A 22,154-nucleotide genomic window follows, 5' to 3' on the forward strand; every position below is an offset into this window, starting at 1 on the left:
GGGTACCCACGAGTCTCCCCTTTACAGACATGCCCACTTTATGATAATCACATGCAGTATAAATGTGTTATTTTCTCCTATTCTAAAATGGTGTATTTGAATATTTCTGCATACTGGGGTCCCTAAACAGTCTTGAATTACATAAATTGGGAATCACTGTAAAGCTGAGACTCTTGTGGATTCAATGAGCCCAACTGTATTCATGTGTGATGATGTTAGTCCCCATAGAAGCCATTCCATTGTAGTGAGACCATTTTTTTAAACGTGACCTCACTGTATAAAATGACCTGTGGTGACCTCTAGGATAATCACAGCCTCATGAAACTTTACAGCCACAAACTATAGACCCAGAGCATTCAGAGGATGGATGGATCAAACTAGAGACCTAGAGCATTCAGAGGATGGATGGATCAAACTATAGACCCAGAGCATTCAGAGGATGGATGGATCAAACTAGAGACCTAGAGCATTCAGAGGATGGATGGATCAGACTAGAGACCTAGAGCATTCAGAGGATGGATGGATCAAACTAGAGACCTAGAGCATTCAGAGGATGGATGGATCAAACTAGAGACCTAGAGCATTCAGAGGATGGATGGATCAAACTAGAGACCTAGAGCATTCAGAGGATGGATGGCTTTCCTAGCTAGATTGACAATAAGGGCAGTTCTGAGCAGTTTACTCAACAGAAGTGCTCGCCATCCAATCGGCGAAAAATAACTTTCTTGCAGAAATCTCCAAATGACAAAAGTTTTTGTTACCAAATGACAGCATGGCTTTTTCTATGGTGTTCCTCAAGGTCTTGGTGTCTTAATGTGATATTTTGGAGGGATTATTGATCATTTTTATCAATTGTAAAGTGATAAAAAATGGTAAAATGTAGCACCAAATCTGTGTAACAAATGGTATCAACCCAAAAATTGCAACAACTTATGAGTGAGCATGGGAATGGCCATGATATACTTCTATCATCATGTTCTAAGACCTACATTTTCAACATTTGAATAGGTGCCTAACCAAAACACAATGGTTATCTCTGATTAATGACTAGAACAACTTGACACAGAGTGCTGCCTCTCAAAATTAATCTTCAGGTTCCCAGCTTTCAGATTATGTACACCACTCCTATGTGACATCTACTGCTGACCTGCTATCTCCACATAAAGAACCCCTGAACTCCCCCCTAAAAAAAAGACAAATCTGGGTCTAAGTGGGTCTTTTAGAGTCATTCATCTGTTTCTATCCATTCACAGGTAGTCAGAGTGTTCATTCTGCAGCCCTGCCAGAAGACGCCCCCTATCTGCTCCTGGAGGACTTGCATTACAACCACACACACTCGGACACACACTCCCTCACACAGTCAAACACACACTCCGTTAAACATACACTCGCCGAGCCACAGTCGCCGGCAGAAACACGTGTGCAAACGTCGTCTGCCACAGACACAGAAACACACTCAGACCCTCAGTTGGAAATGCTCACGGTTACTGACACACACTCTGTTACACACCCAGAAACGGGCACACACTCAGACACACCCGCTGCCGTCTTGGTACAGCTGCAACAGGTGCCTGCAGTCCAGGCAGCCAACACAGAGAGGTATGAGGCAACAGCTGTCGAACACATCCAGTATTTGCTTGAAGGGAACCGTCATGCTATAAGATGCCATTCACTACACATTTATACCAAATCAATTTCTACAGCTTATTATCATCCATTTATTCCTTGCTTATAGCTTATAATGAGCAATACTTTACCATCATAATTGTTACATTACTGGGTTTTTATAAAATTAACTGGAAAATATCAGGTTTCAAAATGTGCCTGCGTGTCTCTGTCTCTCTCCAGTAATGACTTTGATGTGGGTCTGGACCCAGATATCAGTCTGGCAGACATGTATCGCTGGAAGCTTTCTGCTTACGCTCCCTGCAGCTCAACCTGTACAACAGGTAAACACATTTACAACATGCAAGTACACCAGTATGATGATACCCACACTGATTTCTATTTGTACTGATAATGCAGCTATAGAACATACAGTATGGGTGTGTTATCGGCTGGTACTGAAGGGGTCATATTGCATATCAGGACACCTCAGACAGAGTTCCAGACCACTGTATAACATTATAATAACCATCATTTATAAATGGTATATTGATAAATCAATAGTTATTTTACTGTTAACAAACACTTCAATGATAATTAACCATGTTTACTAATTATTAGCAATGCTATAAATTCATTTTTTATCATTAGTTTGTGTAATATGATATAATTAGTTTATAAATTATATATTGAATCATAGCTGATAAGAAACGATATCAATTACATTCTGATTACATTAGTAAACTACAGTTTACTGTTGCACACATTATAATATTTTACATACTATATATTAAGTATTTATTAATGATTACCGAATGATTTGTAAACCTTTAAGAAATTATTTGTAAAGCATCTATAAACATTACATAGATAGATGGACCAGAAACCAATTATCAACCACTGACGAAGTATTAACTATCTATCTAAATAATGTTTATAGATGCTTTACACAGTATTTATTAACCATTTAACAAGGTATTAACTGTATCTAAATTATGTTTATAGATGCTTTACACAGTATTTATTAACCATTTAACAAGGTATTATAATCATCAGTTGTAACTTTATAATAGCCGTCCAAATAATGTTTATAGTTGGTTTACAAACCAGTTATTAACCATTAACAAAGTGTTATCAATATCTATCTATGTAATGTTTATAGGTGGTTTACAAAGAAGTTCTTAAAGAGCGACAAATCATTTCATAATCATTAACAAATACTCAATATTGTATATAAGATGTTATCATGTGTGCAACGATAAACTGTTAAAATAAATTATAGCATGACTAATAATTAGTAAACATTATTAATTATCATTTCATTGTTTGTTAACAGTAAAATAACTATTAACTAAGTTTAATTAACTATCAATTTACCATTTATATATGATGGTTATTATAAAATGATAAAGTGCTACCAAACAGGGTTCTAAATCAGTGTGCAGCAACACATCACACTGCATCACCAGTTAACTCTCATTGGTGAAACTGATTAATAATGTTAGGAATGTTAACACACCTCTCTCTTTATTCTTTGTCAAGTGTCCGTTGTATTAGTGTGATGATGAACAACGAGGTGTTCTAACAGAGAAAATGATGGAGCAGTGTTCTATTATTGTCCTGTATCAGCTGCACATACAGTACCGTGTACTGTATGTACTGCACTGGATTGTATGTTGTTGACCTTTATGTGTTTGTGTGTGTGTTGCCAGGTATCACCACTAGCTATGCCCTTTGTGTCCGATATGATGGTACTGAAGTGGATGACAGTTACTGTGACTCTCTGACCAGACCTGAGCCCACACATGAGTTCTGCACTGGGAAGGAATGTCCTCCGAGGTACTGCCCTTACTGATTTAACTGACTGACTGACTGACTGACAGGTTTGTTGAACTAAAACTTTGATGTGGATTTCGTCAGACGTTGGCACAGTTTCATTTGCAAAGGAGTGATGATTTTCTCGTGTTAGAGATCATAAAAGCAAATACATTTCAGTAGCGACGGCATGCCTTTCCTTTGCAAAAAGGTATGTGCAGGATTTGAACATTTCTATCATTGACGATCCCTAGTGGTAGTTACAGAAAAGACACTGTGTCAGGCGGGAATGCACATCAATCATCCCCCAACTCAATGCCCCCCGCAGACCTGACCCCGGTACTCTAAGATGAAGGGGTTCAATGCAACATACACATGCATGTTCCTTAATTAATCAAACAAGAATTTCATACTAAAATTTCAAAACATTAGCAGACGTAGGAATACCATCTCTTAAAGGTACAGTGTGTAAGATTTAGTGACATCTAATGGTGAGGTTTCAGATTGCAACCAACTGAATAACCCTCCAAGCGTGTCGGAGAACTACGGTGGCCTTCAGGTAACGTAAAAATGTGAAAGTCTCTCTCTAGAGCCAGTGTTTGGTTTGTCCGTTCTGGGCTGCTGTAGAAACATGGAGGACTCTGTGAAGAGGTCCCGCTCCCTATGTAGATATAAACGACCCATTCTAAGGTAACGAAAACACAACAATTCTCAGTTTTAGGTGATTATGGAAACAGAGTTATGAATATTATTCTCAATTTCTGCAAATAGACCTTCCTAAATCCTACACACTGGTCCTTTAATGTGACTGAAATGGTTTTATTCACCAAATATCACTGAAACGGTGTTAAAGGAACAATATGTAGCACTAATAGCTAGCGTAACAGCAGTCCAAATTCAAAACATTGGAGCCGTGGCCCGTCCGCTCCTCTTGTGTGACTGATAGCAGTTAGTGCAAATCTTCTCAAATTGAGGGTTACCTTCTGGACACGACCACGGTAGCCTCTGACCAGCAGTAACGTTAGTCAGAATTGCTTCAGCGGCTGTGTGTCCCAAATACTGGCTGCCTTGATAACCAGCTGCACACGGACCACAGAGAGATGTGCTGAGGCTCGTTTTCAGGTTGGATAGGTTGTTTCGTATGTGGCGATGGGGTGTTGAAATGGGCGGTTGACAGCATCACACAAACAAAAACAGACGTTCCGGACCGGAATGGAAGTTTCAAAGGAGAACATACTGGCTGTAGCATTGTTGTCGGAGAAGCCAGTACAGTTTATCACAGTACATATATTACATATTGGTCCTTTTAAATGTGCGACCTTACTGTACCAACTGCACCATCTTTTGTCCTCAGATGGGAGACCAGCGGTTGGAGTGAGTGCTCTCGGACCTGCGGCGAAGGCGTTCAGTATCGTACCGTGCGCTGCTGGAAGATGCTGTCGCCCGGTCTCGACTCATCTGTCTACGATTCACTGTGTCTGTCACATGACCTTCACAAGCCGGCCAATAGGAAGGTCTGCCTCGGCCAGAGCTGCGGACCCCAGTGGGAGGTGTCCGAGTGGTCCGAGGTAATACACCAAGCCACAGTGTTTCTCGTGTAGGGGAGCGAATTGGTTTTCATGGTACCACACTTCAGATTGGGATCTTGAAGATTGCTCTCTGATATTGTTGTGGTCAAAGCAGTAAGAACATAAAGCAATGGCCAAGAACTGTCAGCATGCATCCTGTTGACCTATATAGTTCATGAAAAGCTTCAAAGATTTCAACACCACCAGTATTGATGAGACATTTCACATACTAAAATGTGCATTATGCAGTCATCATTAACACAAACAAACAAACAAACTCAAATTATTGGTGGAATCTTTTCAGTAGCTGAAAAAAATTAAAATATACTAGAACTCAATTCTAAGACGTAAAAGTGAAAGAATAAAAATAATAATAACTAGGGATGTTAATAATTTACCGTTAACCGACATTAAGCATTTTAACCGATTAACGCTATAGGTTAAAAGAAATGCTAATAATTATTTAAAAAGCTGAGAAAAACTCATCAGTTTAAGGAGGAAAGCTTGTCCACCTTAAGACAGTCTGAGGCTGAGTTACAGATACAGGGAGTTGGCTCCCGTCCAGCCCAAGCACCCAGGAAGAGCGCCGGTCGTTGATCCCAACTTTCGTAGTGGTCAAACGGCGGTACTGCAACTTCCGTGTCCATCATGTGATGCCATTGGGCCCAAAAATACTTTTTCCCATAGCCTTACATTGGGAAAGAGACGTCTGTAACTCAGCGGATAATTTTTTTTGAGGTGAATCAACTTCCCAGTACGAACACTCTAATAGCCCTTATTTAAAAAAATATATATTTTTAAATTTGTAAAATGAACTAATAGCAGAATCCAGAGTTATTTCCCTTCCTCCGTTCATGTGAATGAGACCCAGACCATGTACATGCATGTAAACAGTGCGGTTGATGATAGTTAGAGTCGGTGCCCATACTATTAATAACAGGACTGCTGTAATACTATTGCAGACGTGTGTGTGTGTGTGTGTACATAATGTTTGTGTGTGTCAATGTGTGTCAGTGCTCGGCGCGTTGTGGCTCTCGGGGTGTCCGTACTCGGGAGGTCCGTTGCTCCATGGAAATGAGACTGTGTAACAAGTCTTCTCAGCCAATAGAAAGTCAGGAATGTGAAGGACCGCCCTGTGACAGACGATGGACGGTTTCTGACTGGGGACCTGTGAGTTAACAACACACACACACACACACACACACACACACACACACACACACAGCTTCAGCGTGGTGCACATACACACACACACCAGCATTTTAACACTTTTTAGTGTATGAAATGAAACTGTCTGTATATGTGCCAGTGCTCCGGTGTGTGTGGAGAAGGAAGAATGGCGCGTGCAGTGACGTGTCGCTCATCGGGTGGGGTAGTGATGTCAGAGGAGCAGTGTGACCAATCGCTGCGCCCGCTGGCCGTCTATCCCTGCGGCGACAGAGACTGCGCCCCCCACTGGGTGGAACAGGAATGGCAGCAGGTAAACATATAAAGAAGCAGTCCATGGAAGGGTGCTGGTGGGGGAATGTGTGTCTCTTTAACAGCAGCAAAATCACACACATATATATATATATATATAAAAGTTTTCTTGTGTGTTTGTTGTGTATGTGTGTGCCAGTGTAATGCTACGTGCGGGCGCGGTGTTCGCCAGCGTCAGGTGGTGTGTGCCGGGCTGGAAGGGGGTGTGTTCAAAGAGTTTCCAGACAGCAGCTGTGACCACACCAACAAACCAGAGAGCAGCTCCTCCTGCTTCCAGAGACCCTGCTCCAAGTGGTTCACCACATCCTGGTCTCAGGTAACCGTCTGTCTGTATGCCTACACCTACTGCAGCACAGTACACAAGCACAGTGATCTCAGAGCGGCTGAGTGCATACATCATTCTCACCGTGTCTGTGTGTGATGTCTACTCATTACATAAAGTGTCTGTCGGTCTGATCATCAGTAATATGTCGATCAAAATGTCCCCTCCTGTGCCCCCCACAGTGCAGTAAGACCTGCGGGAATGGCGTCCAGGTTCGTGAGGTGAAGTGTTACCAGGGGGAGGAGCTGGTAACCCGGGGCCACAGCTGTGACTCTGCCCTCAGGCCAGAAGCCAGACAGAGCTGTGAAATCCAGAGCTGTCCGACAGAAGCGCCAGGTACAAAAACAAACGTGGATTTACTGCAGGTGATGCAACCATTTCAGCGAGTTTTCTGCTCCGTCAACGGAGGAGAAATCAACTCCCAGATGTGTCACTGTGAGAAAGTGTTTTTCTGCAGTGCCCTAATGAATTAAAGGGTAACTTTTAGTCATTTTCAACCTGGACCCTACTTCCAACACTTTTTGAAATCCAGTATTGAGGGAAAGCACTGCAGATGGCAGCAGCTAAACAGGCTGTAATGTATCGGGGCAACTCCTGAGCGTCAGTTTACGTCCACTAAAAGTTCTTGCTTTTGCCGCTAACAGGCTCAGATTGTTATTATCCAACTTAGACCGATTTGACTGTCTTTCTGAGGCTGTAGGACGTTCAGTTTACAGACTTTACAGCTACAGATATTATATGAAATTAGAAAACCTAAAGGCCCTGACAAACCAGGGAGCGTCTGTCGGTCTAGTTTTTTTCGGCTCTAGTCTGCCCTTGACAGAGTTTTTTCGGCTGATTCAGCGTGTTGAATCGGCGGCGCCCGTCGGTGAGAGAAATCCCTCTGATTGGCTGTTCAGCTTAAACGAATCAGTGCACGAGAAGAGAAACGGAAGTGAGGAAAGCAAGCCGACGAGTAAAGTCAAGAGGACACACACAGAAGGCTCTTCTCATTTTTCATCTTCATCTCATCTGATCATTCCAACACTTGGATATTTTCAAAACGACATCTGGAATGAAGCTAAGTGGTGAATAAAGTGAGAAAATGGTCAGCAAACGCCACTTTGTTTCATGTTCGTATCATAACAGCGGCTTGTGTATCCGCCGTCCTCGGTCTTCCGGTTGTAACTGGCCGTCGGCTGTAGTCGTTGCAACTTTTTGGCGATGCAACGCAAGGTGACGCAACTGGTGGCCTTCGTCGCCGCTAGTTCTTTGATGTTGAGTTGGTGTGTCTGGGCATTGAGGAATCCATTGGTAACAACGTCATGCAAGCTTGTCAGGAAGGAGGCTAAATAACGCCCCAAAGTTAGGCTAAATTTTGACGAGGAAAAACTGGCATGGCCATTTTCAAAGGTGTCCCTTGACCTCTTATCCAAGCAGGACTGCGCTGCCCACCGGCTGCTTACAGCTAACCTTACTGACTCTCCTCCTGCTGATTTCAACACAGATTTGTTGTTCACAGTGTCGCTTTATCAGGGGAAAAAGAGGGTGGTCCCCTCAGGTTTAGTAGTGCCATGCTTTTGAGTGCTTTTTCTCTCTCCGCCTAGTCTCCGGTCAAACAAACTGAAACATGATACAGCGTTGTGCATCAATAAGAGGAATCGATAGTCATGGAGGCATGAGATGCCAAGAAAGCGGACAACTACGGTTCTCTATTCCCATCACCAGTGTTTTCCCTGCCTGCCAAAGTGGTGGGTGTCCTGATGATTTCACCCGCCAATGCCATTAATTTACCCGCATTTGGCGGGTGGCGGGTGCTAATTTCAGACCCTGAGCGGATGCCAACGGTATCTGTTCTTGGGTTGCCACCCGGAGTTTCATCTAACAATTTAATGCTTGAGACTTTTTATGGTCAATCCGTCACATGGATACATGAATCAGTGCTCCAGACGCTCCGTCATGAACCCACTTCTCTTAAATCAGTACCACCAGACAGAACGCAAGCAAATAATCAAGCCATTTTCAGAACTAGTTGTTCCCGTTAGTCACTTGGATACAAAACATGGGAAAATATGGTCCAGGTTGAAAAATACCAAAGTTCACCTTTAAGTGGAGCGTTTAGACTTTTCCAACATATTTCAGACTTGTCGTGTCTTCTGTGTGTTTCTCCAGCGGCGGCAGCCCCAGCAGCAGCGTCAGTAGTAGTAGAAGACTCCTGCCAAGACAAACCAACAGCCAACTGTGCCCTGGTCCTAAAGGTGAAACTGTGCTCCCATTGGTACTACAGAAAGGCCTGCTGCCAGTCCTGTAAGGCCCCGAGACCCTGAAGTCAATACTGTAACCTCTCACCTCAACCACTGGTACCAAAGGTCCCGTTACATTCATATTGGTGCTACACAAAAGCCTGCTGCTAGCAATGTAAGGCCTTACGACATTCATTTTAACCTTGTAACTCTTCCTCCTATCGCTGATGTCAAAAGTCAACCTGTGGTCACTGGCTTTACCTCCTACCTGCCAATGTTATACCTTTTAATCTTGTTTCCTCACACCAACAATTTTTGTTTTTGTACGTAGTAGTGTCATCACTACTAAAGATGACCAATCAGAATGACTCCCAGTGCTTCCTCAGAGTCCTCTGTAGTGGTTTTGCAGATAAAGAACCGTTCCTGCTCTGGAACTGGAAGCATAAAACAGCTCCAAACCTCTTCATGACACGACATGCTCCACCTGACGGAGGCCCCTGGCCATTTACCCAGCGTGCTACTAAATCTGCTCACTGACCACCTCCTCCTCCTCCCCCGGACAATGTGAAGACTAGCTTTAGGACACACTGGGCTTTCTCTTCCATCTATTTCCATAACTCCATAAAAGAAGGAGCAAAATAAACACCCTCCCTCCACTCTTTATTTTTTTCTTTATTCCTGTCCTCACTGTCACACTCACCATTTTAACTCTTCATCCATCCATCCATCCATCCCCTGTGTCCATCACTGCAAGTATCTCCCATCCCATTTTAAAAGTGATGCTACCTTTAGCAAATGTCTGTAATCGATCCATTCCCTCACTTCCAAAAGCAACAGTCGGAAACTTTAATAAAAAATAACCTTTTATCATATTTGCTCACTTTATCCTGAGAGTAGTACATAAGACAGATAATCTGTGGAAAAAACATGTTCCTATGTCTCCTTTTAGGGCTCCTAATGGCATGGAGAGAGTGTGCTCCGGCCGGTGGGCGGTGGCTTGGTTTTTGGCTTGACTGTTTTCAACATGGCTGCCGGGTCACAAACTTTCTCATTTTACAGCAACAACAACAGTACACTACAAGATGTTTCTGGAAACATCTGAGGCAAGAAATAGGCATTACAGTAGCAAAATATTGATTCATATTTAAAGGGAACACCAAAGCACAGATTTTCATCCGAAAAATTCACACGGAAATTTAAAAAAACTGATTTTGTAGACTCTTATGAATGCTTGCTCAACCCTGCGGAACATTCGTGCGGGTTAAAAATATTCAGACGGACCTCGAGTTCAGCAGATTCTCTCCTGCGGAAATTTATGTTTGATCAGTGAAATCCTTTGTTCCAACTGATCGGCATCATTCTACATAATAACCAGAATGGCACTCGCAGAGCGCAGACCTCCGCCAAGCTGCCCGAGTACGATTGCCCCCCCCCCTCTCCGTTCAGCTTGCGCCATCATCCACGTGTATTTTTGTTTATGTTGAGATCAGCTGTACGTAGCGGAGCATCGTAAAACACTTCATTCAAAGTGAACAGAAACAAAATAAAACTCACCTAAACCGTCGTTACTCTTTCCAACAATCACCAAGTGTGCTTTGGTCCAACTCAACTGTAATTTCACCAAGTTGATTTGGAAAAAAAGTTGCCCCCCCCCGCTCTCTGTCTCTCTCTCTCTGAAGGAAAGAGGCGGGGTCATACGTCATCAACGTGTCATCAGTTCAGTTCACCCCTCCAAAAAATGTAATTCGCACTTTTGGAGTAATCCTGCTAACAGACAAACCAACGCCGTTGAAAACATTACCTCCTTCCTAGGCCTTCGGCCTTGGCGGAGGTAATTAGCCGTGTGCTTCTGTTTGTTACACGGAGAGTGTGTATTTCCGGGAACAATGAACGGGCTATTGGTGTTTGGGAATAACAACGGGCCATCCCCTTTTCAACACCCAATAATGTACGACAAACACAACTACCTCAACAACCAAATAAAGGACAATATATGGCTTGAGATCGCCCCGCAGCTGGGATACGATAAAGATGGTAATGTGGCTGATAGGCACTTCCTAATGTTATATGTTGGTCAACAACAGCTAGCTCTAGCATCAAATTTGGGGTCCGATTATTTAACGTTAGTCTCGTAGACATTCTCTGTCTGTTTTTTGTCGTGTGGAGTGGACACAGGCTCTTTGGAGGAAACTCATTTACGAAAACGGAACATGACAACGTGGATAATTCACACTGGGACCGGTGTGCATGGTTGTCACGCGGAAAATTTCACACATGGATTTTCCGTATTCCTGCACCAGAATGGTGAGAAACTTCTTTTATTACACGGCTGTGTTGAATACTCGATTCTGATTGGTCAATCACGGCGTTCTGCGGTCTGTAATTTCTGTATAGCAGACCGTTGCTATGGGCGCAGCTCTGATGTTGGACTCTTGTGGATTGTTTTTGTGTCAAAATATTGATTTCTTTGGTAAGTAGTCGTGTAATAAGCGGGATAAAGTACAGCTAGCGGGTCATTGTTGTGAAAGAAACCCCTTCAGGGCGATGAGATTCTTTCACAACAATGACCGGCTCGCTGTACATTATCCCTTACTTAATCAGCGCTTCTTAGTTTGACTGTTGGATCGGCTTTCACGAGCTTTGTGAGCAGTGATTGACAGCCGGCTCTGACTGGTTGTTACTCTTCTGTGTAATCTCGCAAATGCCGTTAGGAGCACTAAGAAGAGGCAGAGGAACATGATTATCTGTACTACTGTCAGGATATAGTGACAGTTTGAGCAAATATGATAAAAAGTTATTTTTTATAAAAGTTACCTACTGCAGCTTTAAGGTGCTATGTTCTGCTAAAGAGAGTGCATCCAAGCCCAGAGGCAGCTTTGTTGTTACTGTGGCAACAGACTGGACCAGGGTCCTCCCTCAGCCTCGGTCCTTCTATACATATACAGCCCTATACTACCACTGGTGCCATGCTGATATGTAACTATACTTCTGCCACTTAAAAAATATGTATTTACGCAATGTACAGACCCAACACAGCCTGCTACCCTAGACTGACTAATAAAGAGAGTTACTCCCAACTTTACTGGTGCGACTTTATCAACACAGCACCGAAAAGCTTGCTGCTTCTTCATTGTGACCATCTGATCCAGCTAACCGCAGCATCTCCTCACATGGCTTTCCTTTTGGAGCCACACAAATCTTTCAATCAACTTTTTTTTTCACATATTCAGTACTGGAAACATACCATGTGAAGTATGCAAATTTTCAGACGCAGTAGCGTCTGAACACCTGGTTCTACTCCCATAGACATCTCAGATGTGACGGTTCAACGAGGAGTTAAATGAAAGTACATCACTGGAGATGCTGGCTTGAGAATAGAAGGGCAGTACAAACACGGCACAAACAGTTGAGGAAGCAGGACTGTGGCTGCCGGTGCAAACCGTCTGTGCCAAACTCTCATCTACCTGATACACTGTGTATACACTTGACTGTCAGAGTGTTGTTTACCTGTCGTTACAGTAGTCACAGAGCTGCTGCTGTTCACTGTATCACACGTAAAGAATAAAAGATCAGCAGTTTTTGACAAGCATCTGTGTCTGACCTGTGATTTCTGCTCCACTTGGTGACAAACACTGGAAACACAAGGACCTACTGAAGGCTGGTAATCTAAAGAACATGGAGCTATTGAAGAGAGCATGGGACTATTGAATAACAAGGTAACAAGACCTGAAACCCAAGCAACTGAAAGTATGAGTGAAAAGCTTTAATTTCAGTGGTTGCCACCTTAACCATGGTAATTGAAGCTGGGTTCGTATAGAGGAGATGAATGGTTATATACTCTATGAATGAAGGAGAATTTAACTGTGGGTCCTAATTAAGCTCTTACATGAAACATGACCTGTTTCCTGTGCTGTGTGTGTACGTGAGAGTGTCATAATTGACTCACCTCCCCTCACCATGCACAATTAACATTGTCATGGTTACAAGAGCTGGTATCCCAGTGGGTGACTCCTTGGTGAAACCAAATGAGACACATGAATGCACACTAATTACTCATCTGAACTGGTCTCCACAAGGCTCTCTGTGGATCCAGTAAGAGGAGCTCCAGGTAGTTACATTTATATATAGAGAGAGAGGATCCCTGTGTGTCTGCAGGTAAAGGCCAACAGCTCCACAGACAAGGTGAGTACCTCCATCTGGACTAAACACATCACCTATAGCTTTTTCTGTGTATTGGGGAATGTTGATGATGGGTAATTTATGCTCGATTTACAAGTCATATAAACGTAAGCACGCATAAAACACAGTTAATAACTTTTTTAAATGGTTATACACAGTTTTTATAACACGAAATGCACTTATTTAAAAATCAAATCTTTAAATTAATACAAATGTAGCGATAAAGAGGAAAATCTGTTAAAATGCAGTTTTTAATAGCATAGTCAATACCTGTGGGTTTTTTTCAGTGTATGTATGTAAAGTAGTTCTGCAAAATGACAAAATATTTCTTTTATTTAGGCATATATTTTCTTTTTTTTTAAAAGTTATTTATTTGGGGGCATTTTCCATTTTTATGACAGGACAGTGGATAGAGTCTTGAAAGGGGGGAGAGAGAGAGTGGATGCGGAAAGGGCCGGATTCGAACCCGAGCCGCCGCGGTCAGGACCAAGCCTTAATACATGGACGCCCGCTCTACCAACTGAGCTAACCCAGGCGCCCAGGCATATATTTTCTTGCAGTTATACGCTTTTTAAATGGATTATTAACAGTATTTTTGATGTATTTGACAGTGATATATATATCTGCATAACAAAAGTATTTTTTGTAAAATTACAGAAAATGCTGCTACTTTTATCAATAAAGAATACTTTATTTGTATGGTTAAAATTAGCATGCAAATGCTTTTAAAAAAACAGATCTTTAATGTATTCCATTTATACAGATTTTGTTTTTTGTTAAAACACATGACACATTTCAATAAACAGTTCATTCTTGTAATTTTAACATGATTTTCCTGTCATTTTGAAATACAGGGGGGAAAAATGTAAAATTTATTGGGAAATAATTTTTTTTTAAATATTTTTGTTTTATAACAACCTGTGTTATGAGATATAAATATATGACATTTAAATCAAGGGTTAACTTAAGGGTTAGTCACTCTAAGTACAATTCCAAAGCTGGAACTCTTTTGTCTGTGCTTCTACAGGTGTTTTCTAACGGTTTGTAAATGGCAGAGTGTTGGTACAACATTTTGATGTCGGTTTAAAATGAACAGTTGAAGTTAGTGTGAAATGATTCCAATAACAGGTTCGATAAACAGGAAAGAAGTTCTCTTTTGCTGACATTTCCATATTCCAGAGGAATAAAAGGCAAACCGGTTATGAACGTGTAATTATTATTATCTGCACTGGAACTTTCAATACATGCCTGAGTGCTATAATAATGTCGTATGCTCGACCTTGTTGTATACATTTCTCAAAGCGTACCGTAGTGTTGCAGGTTTCTAACTCTCTTCCTACCATCCAGGCGTACCTCAGCGTGCTGTGAACATTCAATTTGCCAACATTTAGGATAGGGACTGTAATATCAGATTTTCACTACATAATTATTGTGGCCAAAAGAAGTCATGATAACAATATTATCACAATATCTATAGAAAATTTGATCATTCAAATTCATCTCTAACTTTACTAATTGTGAGTGTACTATCATATGTGTATTATCAACATGATATCAGTATTTCATTTTTAAATATCACAGTTATCAATAGTGGTATGTCACAAAAAAAAAACCAATTCAGACTGTTTTTCTTCATAAGTTTAGATATAGTTTGATGCCTGTATTTAAATGAGAATGAGAAACACCCAGAATTTATTGCTGGAAGAAGCGACCAAATTCACATTATTATTATTAATTTTTCAAGCAGGACTTTCTGCCCCTGAATAAAACTTTGCAACCAGAAATTAAAAAAAGTGACCTTACAATTGAAGGCAGATGCATGTGTGTGCCCATGTAAATGATATTGCGATATCTCTGCACCCCCCCCCCACCCCAACAAATAACTTATTTGTTTATTTAATTTATTATTATTATTATTATTACTTTTAAAATTATTTTATTCTATTTGTAATTAATTAATTATTTATTTAATTTTATTTCAATTTTTAATGCTGATGTTGTATTCTCCAGTGTACTTATTGTGTTCGTCTCTAAGCTCAATTACTTAAAAATTGGTTTATAAACTATTGTAATTACGAACTGTATATTGCATATAGGAAACAACCTCGAAAAAAAGGGGAAAAAATTAAGTATATATATATATATATATATATAAAGAAATAAAATAAAAGTTAAATATTTTTTAAAGGAAGTAATGTTATTAGTAGTATTTGTGTTAGTATTAATGGCTTAAAACGTTCACAAATATGGGCATACTAATGGCCATGCTATTGCTGGATTACCAACACTTAGTGACAAACTGGCAGCCTGGAGAATAACACTTCTCGGTCACTGCCAAAGACATCAAGAACTCCCAGCAAGCATGCTGATGCTGCGGGAACCAACGCACGGGCATCGATCACAAGGACGTCCCACACCAACACACATGGCGTACTGAGGAGAGATGCTGGACAGTGTTGGCGAGCTAGCCAGATGTATGGTGGACTGAGACAGCTGGAAGCTCCGCTTGAAAGCCCGTCTGAGGACGACCCAATGACATCAATTCCGATTGTATTATCACTCTTTCCATCCACCACTATTGGTTTTGTGTTATCAGTCCTACTTGTATTAGCTATTACAGCTGCTAGGCTACTATTGTGGCTGCTTCTCTCTCTCTCTCTCTCTCTCTCTCTCTCTCTCTCTCTCTCTCTCTCTCTCACTCTCTCTCTATCTATCTATCCCCCCCATCCGGTCTCGGCAGATGGCCGCCCGCCCTACGCCTGGTTCTGCTCCAGGTTTCTTCCCAGTAATCGGGGAGTTTTTCCTGGCCACAGTGCGCTTGGTGGATACTGTTGGGTCTTTAAACTATGGTGTACGGTCATAGACCTGCTCTATATATAAAGCGTCTTGAGATAACTTCTGTTGTGATTTGACGCTGTACAAAAAATAAATTAAATTGAATTGAATTGAATTGCATCATATTTGCATTTTGTGTAATCAAATGTTCTTGCGGTCACACCATTGACCCATTGAGATGACCTTTTCATAAAGTAGCTTTAATGTAGGTACGAACTCAATTCAGCGTAGCCCAACTGCTTTTTACTGTTGCATTAGGAACAAAGCTGGCAATATTCTGTATTTTTCTTCTTTTACCACGACTAAACCAACACTGAATGTATCTGCCAACAAGTATTATGTGTGTATCTAAAGCCTGATATCTCTTCTTCCTCTGTACCATAGAGCTCCGTTAAAACAGATCAGTGAGCCACACTGTTCTCTCTGGACAGAGGTGGAAGAACTTCACTAAAGGTACCAGCACAGCAATGTAAATAATACATACAGCCCAATACAAATAAAAGTCCTGCATTCTACATCCTACTTAAGGAACAATACAGAAGTATTACCAGAAAAAAATTACAAAAGTTACCTGTTACCTGTCTGACATTATTAGACGTTTAACACTGATGCATCAATGTTAGAGCAGCATGTTCCGGTAACACTCTATAATATCATTTATAAATGGTAAATTTATAGTAAAAAATTAGTTAATAGTTATTTTACTGTTAACAAACAACAATCTATATATATATATATATATATATATATATATATATATATATATATATATATTTATAAAAATAATAATTGATGTTATTTTAACAGTTAATTGTTGCACACATTATAACATTTTATATATACTATATTGAGTATTTGTTAATGATTAGGAAATGATTTGTAAACCTTTGAGAAACTGATTGTGAAACATCTATATACATTACATAGGTAGATATTTGTAACACTTTGTTGATTGTTAATAATTGGTTTGTAAAACATTATTTGGATAGCTATTATAAAGTTAAACTGATGATTATAATACCTTGTTAAATGATTAATAAATACTATGTAAAGCATCTATAAACATTATTTAGATAGATAGTTAATACATTGTTAAATGGTGATTAAATACTGTGTAAAGCAGCTATAAACATTATTTAGATAGATAGTTCATATACATTGTTAAATGGTTAATAAATGGTTTCTGGTCCATCTATCATGCTACCGGTGTTACGTTGGTTACTTCTTGTTCCTCTAGGAGGAATAACCATTGCAAGCATTTGTTAAAGACCTAATTTCACCATCTATTTTTTCACCAGAGAGAAAAAGTTTGTATTTTTATGCCACATGCATATCAGACATTTATTCCTGCCCATTTTCTCCACTAAAGAATGCTGTTTCCTGTGTGTGTGTTTCAGATGCCTCTTAAAGCCATGATGTTGCTTTTAGCCGTGGTGTGTGTGTGCTGCGTGGAGAAGTGTGTGTGTTTCCCTAACGGCTCAGTGGCGCTCTCCTGTGGCAACATGATGCCCGTACACCCGCCCTTCACCCCCTCCACCAGCAGCCCGCCATTCACACTGTCTACATCTGGTGGCGCCTACAGGCCCGGTGGAGTCATCACGGGTACATCTGTCCACTACAACGCTGTCAGGAATCTTTTGCTTTATGTGATTCTATTTAACATGTTCTGTACATCGTACAAATGTTTTTTGTGCGTCTAGGCCAGAAAAGTATTCCATTATTTGTAAAACAGAAAGAATAAAATCAAAATCACAACCCACGTACTGTTATAATGCTAGTATTCAGTGTACCAACATATGTCAATTTGGAATTAGTAGTATTATTTCCACGTATTTATTCTAGATATTTACATACAGTACATTGAAAACATCCCAGAAATGGTGAAAAATCATACAAGTATATTTTTCATCAAATATATAATGGAATAACATTAAATATATGATATTAACAAATTAGATTAACCACAGTGAATGTTCATCGTTTTTTTTATTTCATTAAAATCAAAAATGTGTTATCTTAAAATCACTGCTTTTACAACTAAATGGCAATTCAACCATTTGGTTGCACATGTTTTTAGAGAGTAAAATATCATACTTCTGACATTTTTTCAGCATATATAATAGAATAACATCCAATGTATCATATTAACAACAATTGATGATCAGAAGTTTTTCATTTCATGTAAAAAAATAGCAGCGAGAAACGTTATCGTCTCCGACCGGGTGCCGGTGTCTCCCTGCTGACGCAGTCGGGAGGCGATAACGTTTATCTTCCTGCTTCAGCCCCGGCACTGACCCGCATTTCCTGCTTCAGCCTCCTCTGCTGACACTAGGATCAGCATTGATTCATGGAGAGACCTTCGTCTGGTCAGCTAACATTACTGCCAAGCAGCTGAAATATAGAGTGATATTGTGCTTTTAGCTGACGTGTGTCGCTTCACTGTTTTGAGCGATGCTCGTTCATGTCTATGTAGAGCGAGCAAGCGCGAGCCTGACGCTGACTTTTGTTGACTTAACAGCTACAGGTGTCGCTGTTAACAAGCATTTCTGAAAGTTACAAATAGTCCCTTTAAGTTGAACACATTTTTCAATAAGATATGGACAAATTCGGCGAAATGCCGGAAGTAACCAAGCCGCCATTACTGCAGTGGCGTCTTCCCACAATACATACACGTTTGAATGCGAGCTGTCCTTTGAAGTGACACAATGTTTTGCCAGAATTACAAAGCCTTTAATAAATGGGCTTAGCGTGCGTTTCATCTCACAGTCTTCTTCATGGCATGACTAACTCCATGTGTTCATGTATTCCTCTGTGTTATCCCACTTCTCTTCTACTCCTCCTCCTCACGCTCTCCCTTCCCCCATCCATCACTTTGTACTCCCCTCTAATTCACCATGACCCCGCCTTCCATCCCAGGGGTGGTGTTGTGTAACAGTTCAGAGGTCAAAGGTCATGTTTACAGGAACTCACTTTGACTTCTCTCCACCACCACCATCAGATGTCAGTGAACACGTTTCTGTCACTAAGCAGGACTAGCTGCACGTACTTTTTTTTCATTTATTTTATTTTAATTCAAAAGCTCCTTTTCTTCCTCTCCTCCTCCTCCTCCTTCTTCTTCCTGATAACACACTCTTCTCTCATGTTCCCATGATGCCCCTCTCTGCCTCCTGCTCTCAGTCTGCCTCATATTAACAGGAATCCTTCCTCACTCTCTTGTTGCAGTGACGGTGGAGGTGGTGAAGAACAGCTCCACAGAGTTCCAGGGTTTCTTGTTACAGGCCAGGAGCAGGCAGGGACACGGTAAAAAAGAATAACCGTTAATGTCTGCCACCCTCTTTAGTGGAACATAGTGAGGGAATTTAGGTTTTATGGGAACAGATTTTTACCACAACACCTGTGTGAAATGAAGTCTCTGTTTCCTGCTTCCAGCTCTGCTCTGGCCTGTAGGAAAGTTCACCAACATCAACACCACCCTGTTTACGGCCGTGCACTGTAAAAACATGGAGGTACAGTATGTGTGTGTGAATGCCACATTTCAAATGAACATCATTTCTTATAATCTACTAAAAATATTTCTCTCTTTTCTTTTTGAGTAGCGAACTGAAATGTTTGGTGGAGAAAACTGGAAAACAGTAATTCAAAGAGAAGGGAGGCTTATGTTTCTATCTTTGTGAGGACCAATCTGTGTGTTTTTGTGTGTGCAGAACTCGAGTGTTAGTCAGGCGTCAAGAGTCAAGAGGAGGAAAGTGCAGCTGACCTGGGAGGCGCCTAGCAACAGTAACTACGGAGATATTTACTTCAGGTAGACACAGTTGCACTCACACACACACACACACACACACACACACACACACACACACACACACACACACACACACACACACACACACACACACACGATTCCTTGCTGACTAAACTATTTCCTTAAACCAAAGTCCAAACTTCTGAAAGCAAACCTCTGAAACATTCACTAATAACTGGAAGGACATGCTGCATTCAAAAGATGGAAAAAGCAACAAAAAAAAAATAGGCCAGGGAACATTTTGTGTTTATATGAGTGTTATGTATTCATACTTAAAAGTTTAAGTGCAAATTATTATTTTTGCATCAAGAACATTTACACACTCCTTAAATTAAAGTTGATACAAAACTTTCAATAAGTGGTGTGTCCACAATTTATCCCTGGTTGAAGTGTATGTTTAAGTATCTATTGACTGCAGACATGCCATTTTCCCCCATTTCATGCTTGGAACACGTCATACATTTCTTAATGTAGACTACTGACCATACTTGCTACAGTTACATATCATATATTGCTGGATTCAGCACAGTCATACCATTCCAGCAAATCCTGATTGGTGTTTCTGGGACAATCCCAGCCAAAGCTACCTAAAAGTAAAGGAATACATTCATCATAGACCTTCATATTTGATATTTCCGCTTATTGTACTTATGTGTCTGTATTTCCTCAATGCATCAATATATTCACATTCTGTTTCTTCACACATGTAGAGGAACACTCAATCAGAGCTAGCATTATGAAGTTACATGAGTTTTGGTGTACCATCTCCGATTCGGCCTGGCTTTATTTTGCACTTATTTTATTTATGGGGTGTGTCACAATATCTGTCAATTTAACTACTTTTGCAGTAAAATATTTTTATACAAGAATCCATTTCATATGTAGGAAACCTAAGAGAAAATAAAAAAAACATTGTTGTGCTTTGTTCCGGTAGAACAAAGTAGGTCTTCCCTCTAGCCCGGGGATTCTCAACCTTTTGTAACTCGAGGCCCACTTCCGATTGTTAAAAATTTTCTGAGGACCACCTTCCCAAATAAATGAGCTATGAAACAATGTGTTATACCACTGTCAGGTGTAATGACCCACATAGATATTCAGCTTACTCTCACCCATCACTGCCTGGCATTATGAATCCAAAGTATTCAGGGTCATATTTCCTCACCACACGCTTTTACTGGTTTCAAAAATTGCTTGATTTTGTGTCACTGCATCTGTGACATATATGTCTGTAAAGGGGAGACTCGTGGGTACCCATAGAACCTATTTACATTCACATATCTGGAGGTCAGAGGTCAAGGAGCCCCTTTGAAAATGGCCAAGGCAGTTTTTCCTCGCCAAAAATCAGTGTAAGTTTGGAGCGTTATTTAACCTCCTTCCCGACAAGCTAGCATGACATGGTTGGTACCGACGGAGTCCTTAGGTTTACTAGTTTCATGATGCCAGTATCTTCACTCTAGCTTTAAAAGTGAGCCAGCAATAACCTCACAAATACAGAATAGCGGTTAATCTAACTATTTGGCAGCACCTTCGCGGCCCACTAGGTGGCTCTCTGAGGCCCACCAGTGGGCCGCGGCCCAGTGGTGGAGAATAGCTGCTCTAACCTATAAACTATCATAAATCTGTGCAGTCTAGTGGTCATTAGTGATACTGCAGCTGGATGCCACTGACAAGGATCCATCAAACAGCCTCACATCTTTATAATACTTTCATACAATACTTGTTGATCTCCCACATCATTCATTAACTCGTGTCCTTGTTGTCGTTGTCGTTGATGTTGACATGGCAGTGCTACTCTGGTCCAGGACTACACAACATTCTGGGTCCAGCTGAACAGCAGCACTCTGAGACTGGACAGCAGTGGAAACTCTGCAGCAGGAGTGAGTACCGGCTGACTGTAGCAGCTACTGGTGGGCTGTGTTGACGGGTTGTGAGCAGAAGCAGCTGACTGACTGACTGACTGACTGACTGACTGACTGACTGACTGACTCAGAGCTCTGCTGGTGGAGCTGAACTGGGATGCTGATAAGTCTCTCTCTCTCTTCAGGTCTTTTCCTCCTCAACTCTGCTCTTCATCAGTCTGCTGAGTCTGTCTGCCTACTGCTGACACACACACACACACACACACACACACACACACACACACACACACACACTAGAAACACCCCACACACACCCCTCCTCCCTGGGGACCAGTCACGTCATGTCTATTGAAGGGCTGTCAGTCAATTAAAATATTGAATTGTGATTAATCGCAAATAAATTTTGTACATTTTGTTCAAAATGTAACTTCACCTCACAGCTCAGTTTCATCAGTGATTGTAATACAG

General features: G+C 41.0%; 2 protein-coding genes across 3 annotated transcripts in view; both read left to right on the forward strand.

Moving 5' to 3' along the window:
- LOC141777791 (ADAMTS-like protein 2) overlaps positions 1 to 9,672 on the forward strand; it is a 28,205-nt gene extending 18,533 nt beyond the window's left edge. The window contains exons 12-20 of the mRNA XM_074652349.1: positions 1,254 to 1,599; positions 1,849 to 1,949; positions 3,318 to 3,444; positions 4,775 to 4,988; positions 6,003 to 6,158; positions 6,298 to 6,468; positions 6,607 to 6,783; positions 6,972 to 7,125; positions 8,941 to 9,672. Of these exons, the coding sequence (XP_074508450.1) occupies positions 1,254 to 1,599; positions 1,849 to 1,949; positions 3,318 to 3,444; positions 4,775 to 4,988; positions 6,003 to 6,158; positions 6,298 to 6,468; positions 6,607 to 6,783; positions 6,972 to 7,125; positions 8,941 to 9,095 (1,601 nt within the window). The 3' untranslated portion in view covers positions 9,096 to 9,672. The remainder of the gene's footprint in view (positions 1 to 1,253; positions 1,600 to 1,848; positions 1,950 to 3,317; positions 3,445 to 4,774; positions 4,989 to 6,002; positions 6,159 to 6,297; positions 6,469 to 6,606; positions 6,784 to 6,971; positions 7,126 to 8,940) is intronic.
- Positions 9,673 to 9,810: 138 nt separating this feature from the next.
- Positions 9,811 to 22,089, forward strand: LOC141777794 (putative ferric-chelate reductase 1). Of its 2 annotated transcripts, XM_074652354.1 has the most exons (8): positions 9,811 to 12,727; positions 16,410 to 16,478; positions 17,423 to 17,627; positions 19,248 to 19,325; positions 19,455 to 19,531; positions 19,730 to 19,827; positions 21,614 to 21,704; positions 21,872 to 22,088. In XM_074652354.1, exons 3-8 carry the CDS (start codon positions 17,423 to 17,425, stop codon positions 21,929 to 21,931), a joined length of 609 nt encoding a protein of 202 aa, XP_074508455.1. In that variant the 5' UTR covers positions 9,811 to 12,727; positions 16,410 to 16,478; the 3' UTR covers positions 21,932 to 22,088. The 2 variants fall into 2 exon arrangements, with proteins under 2 accessions (XP_074508455.1, XP_074508454.1); XM_074652353.1 differs by lacking the exon at positions 16,410 to 16,478 and having other exon boundaries at positions 21,872 to 22,089.
- The last annotated feature ends 65 nt before the right edge of the window (positions 22,090 to 22,154 follow it).

The sequence above is a fragment of the Sebastes fasciatus genome, chromosome 11 (genome assembly GCF_043250625.1).
Source record: "Sebastes fasciatus isolate fSebFas1 chromosome 11, fSebFas1.pri, whole genome shotgun sequence".
Taxonomy (NCBI): Eukaryota; Metazoa; Chordata; class Actinopteri; order Perciformes; family Sebastidae; genus Sebastes; species Sebastes fasciatus.

Excerpts from the sequence above, each read along its gene's own strand:
- LOC141777794 (XM_074652353.1), top strand. The coding sequence starts at position 12,707 with ATGGGACTATTGAATAACAAG. Across the intron at positions 19,326-19,454 it reads CAGGAGCAGGCAGGGACACG|CTCTGCTCTGGCCTGTAGGA; the intron begins GTAAAAAAGAAT and ends TCCTGCTTCCAG. Across the intron at positions 21,705-21,871 it reads GTGGAAACTCTGCAGCAGGA|GTCTTTTCCTCCTCAACTCT; the intron begins GTGAGTACCGGC and ends CTCTCTCTTCAG.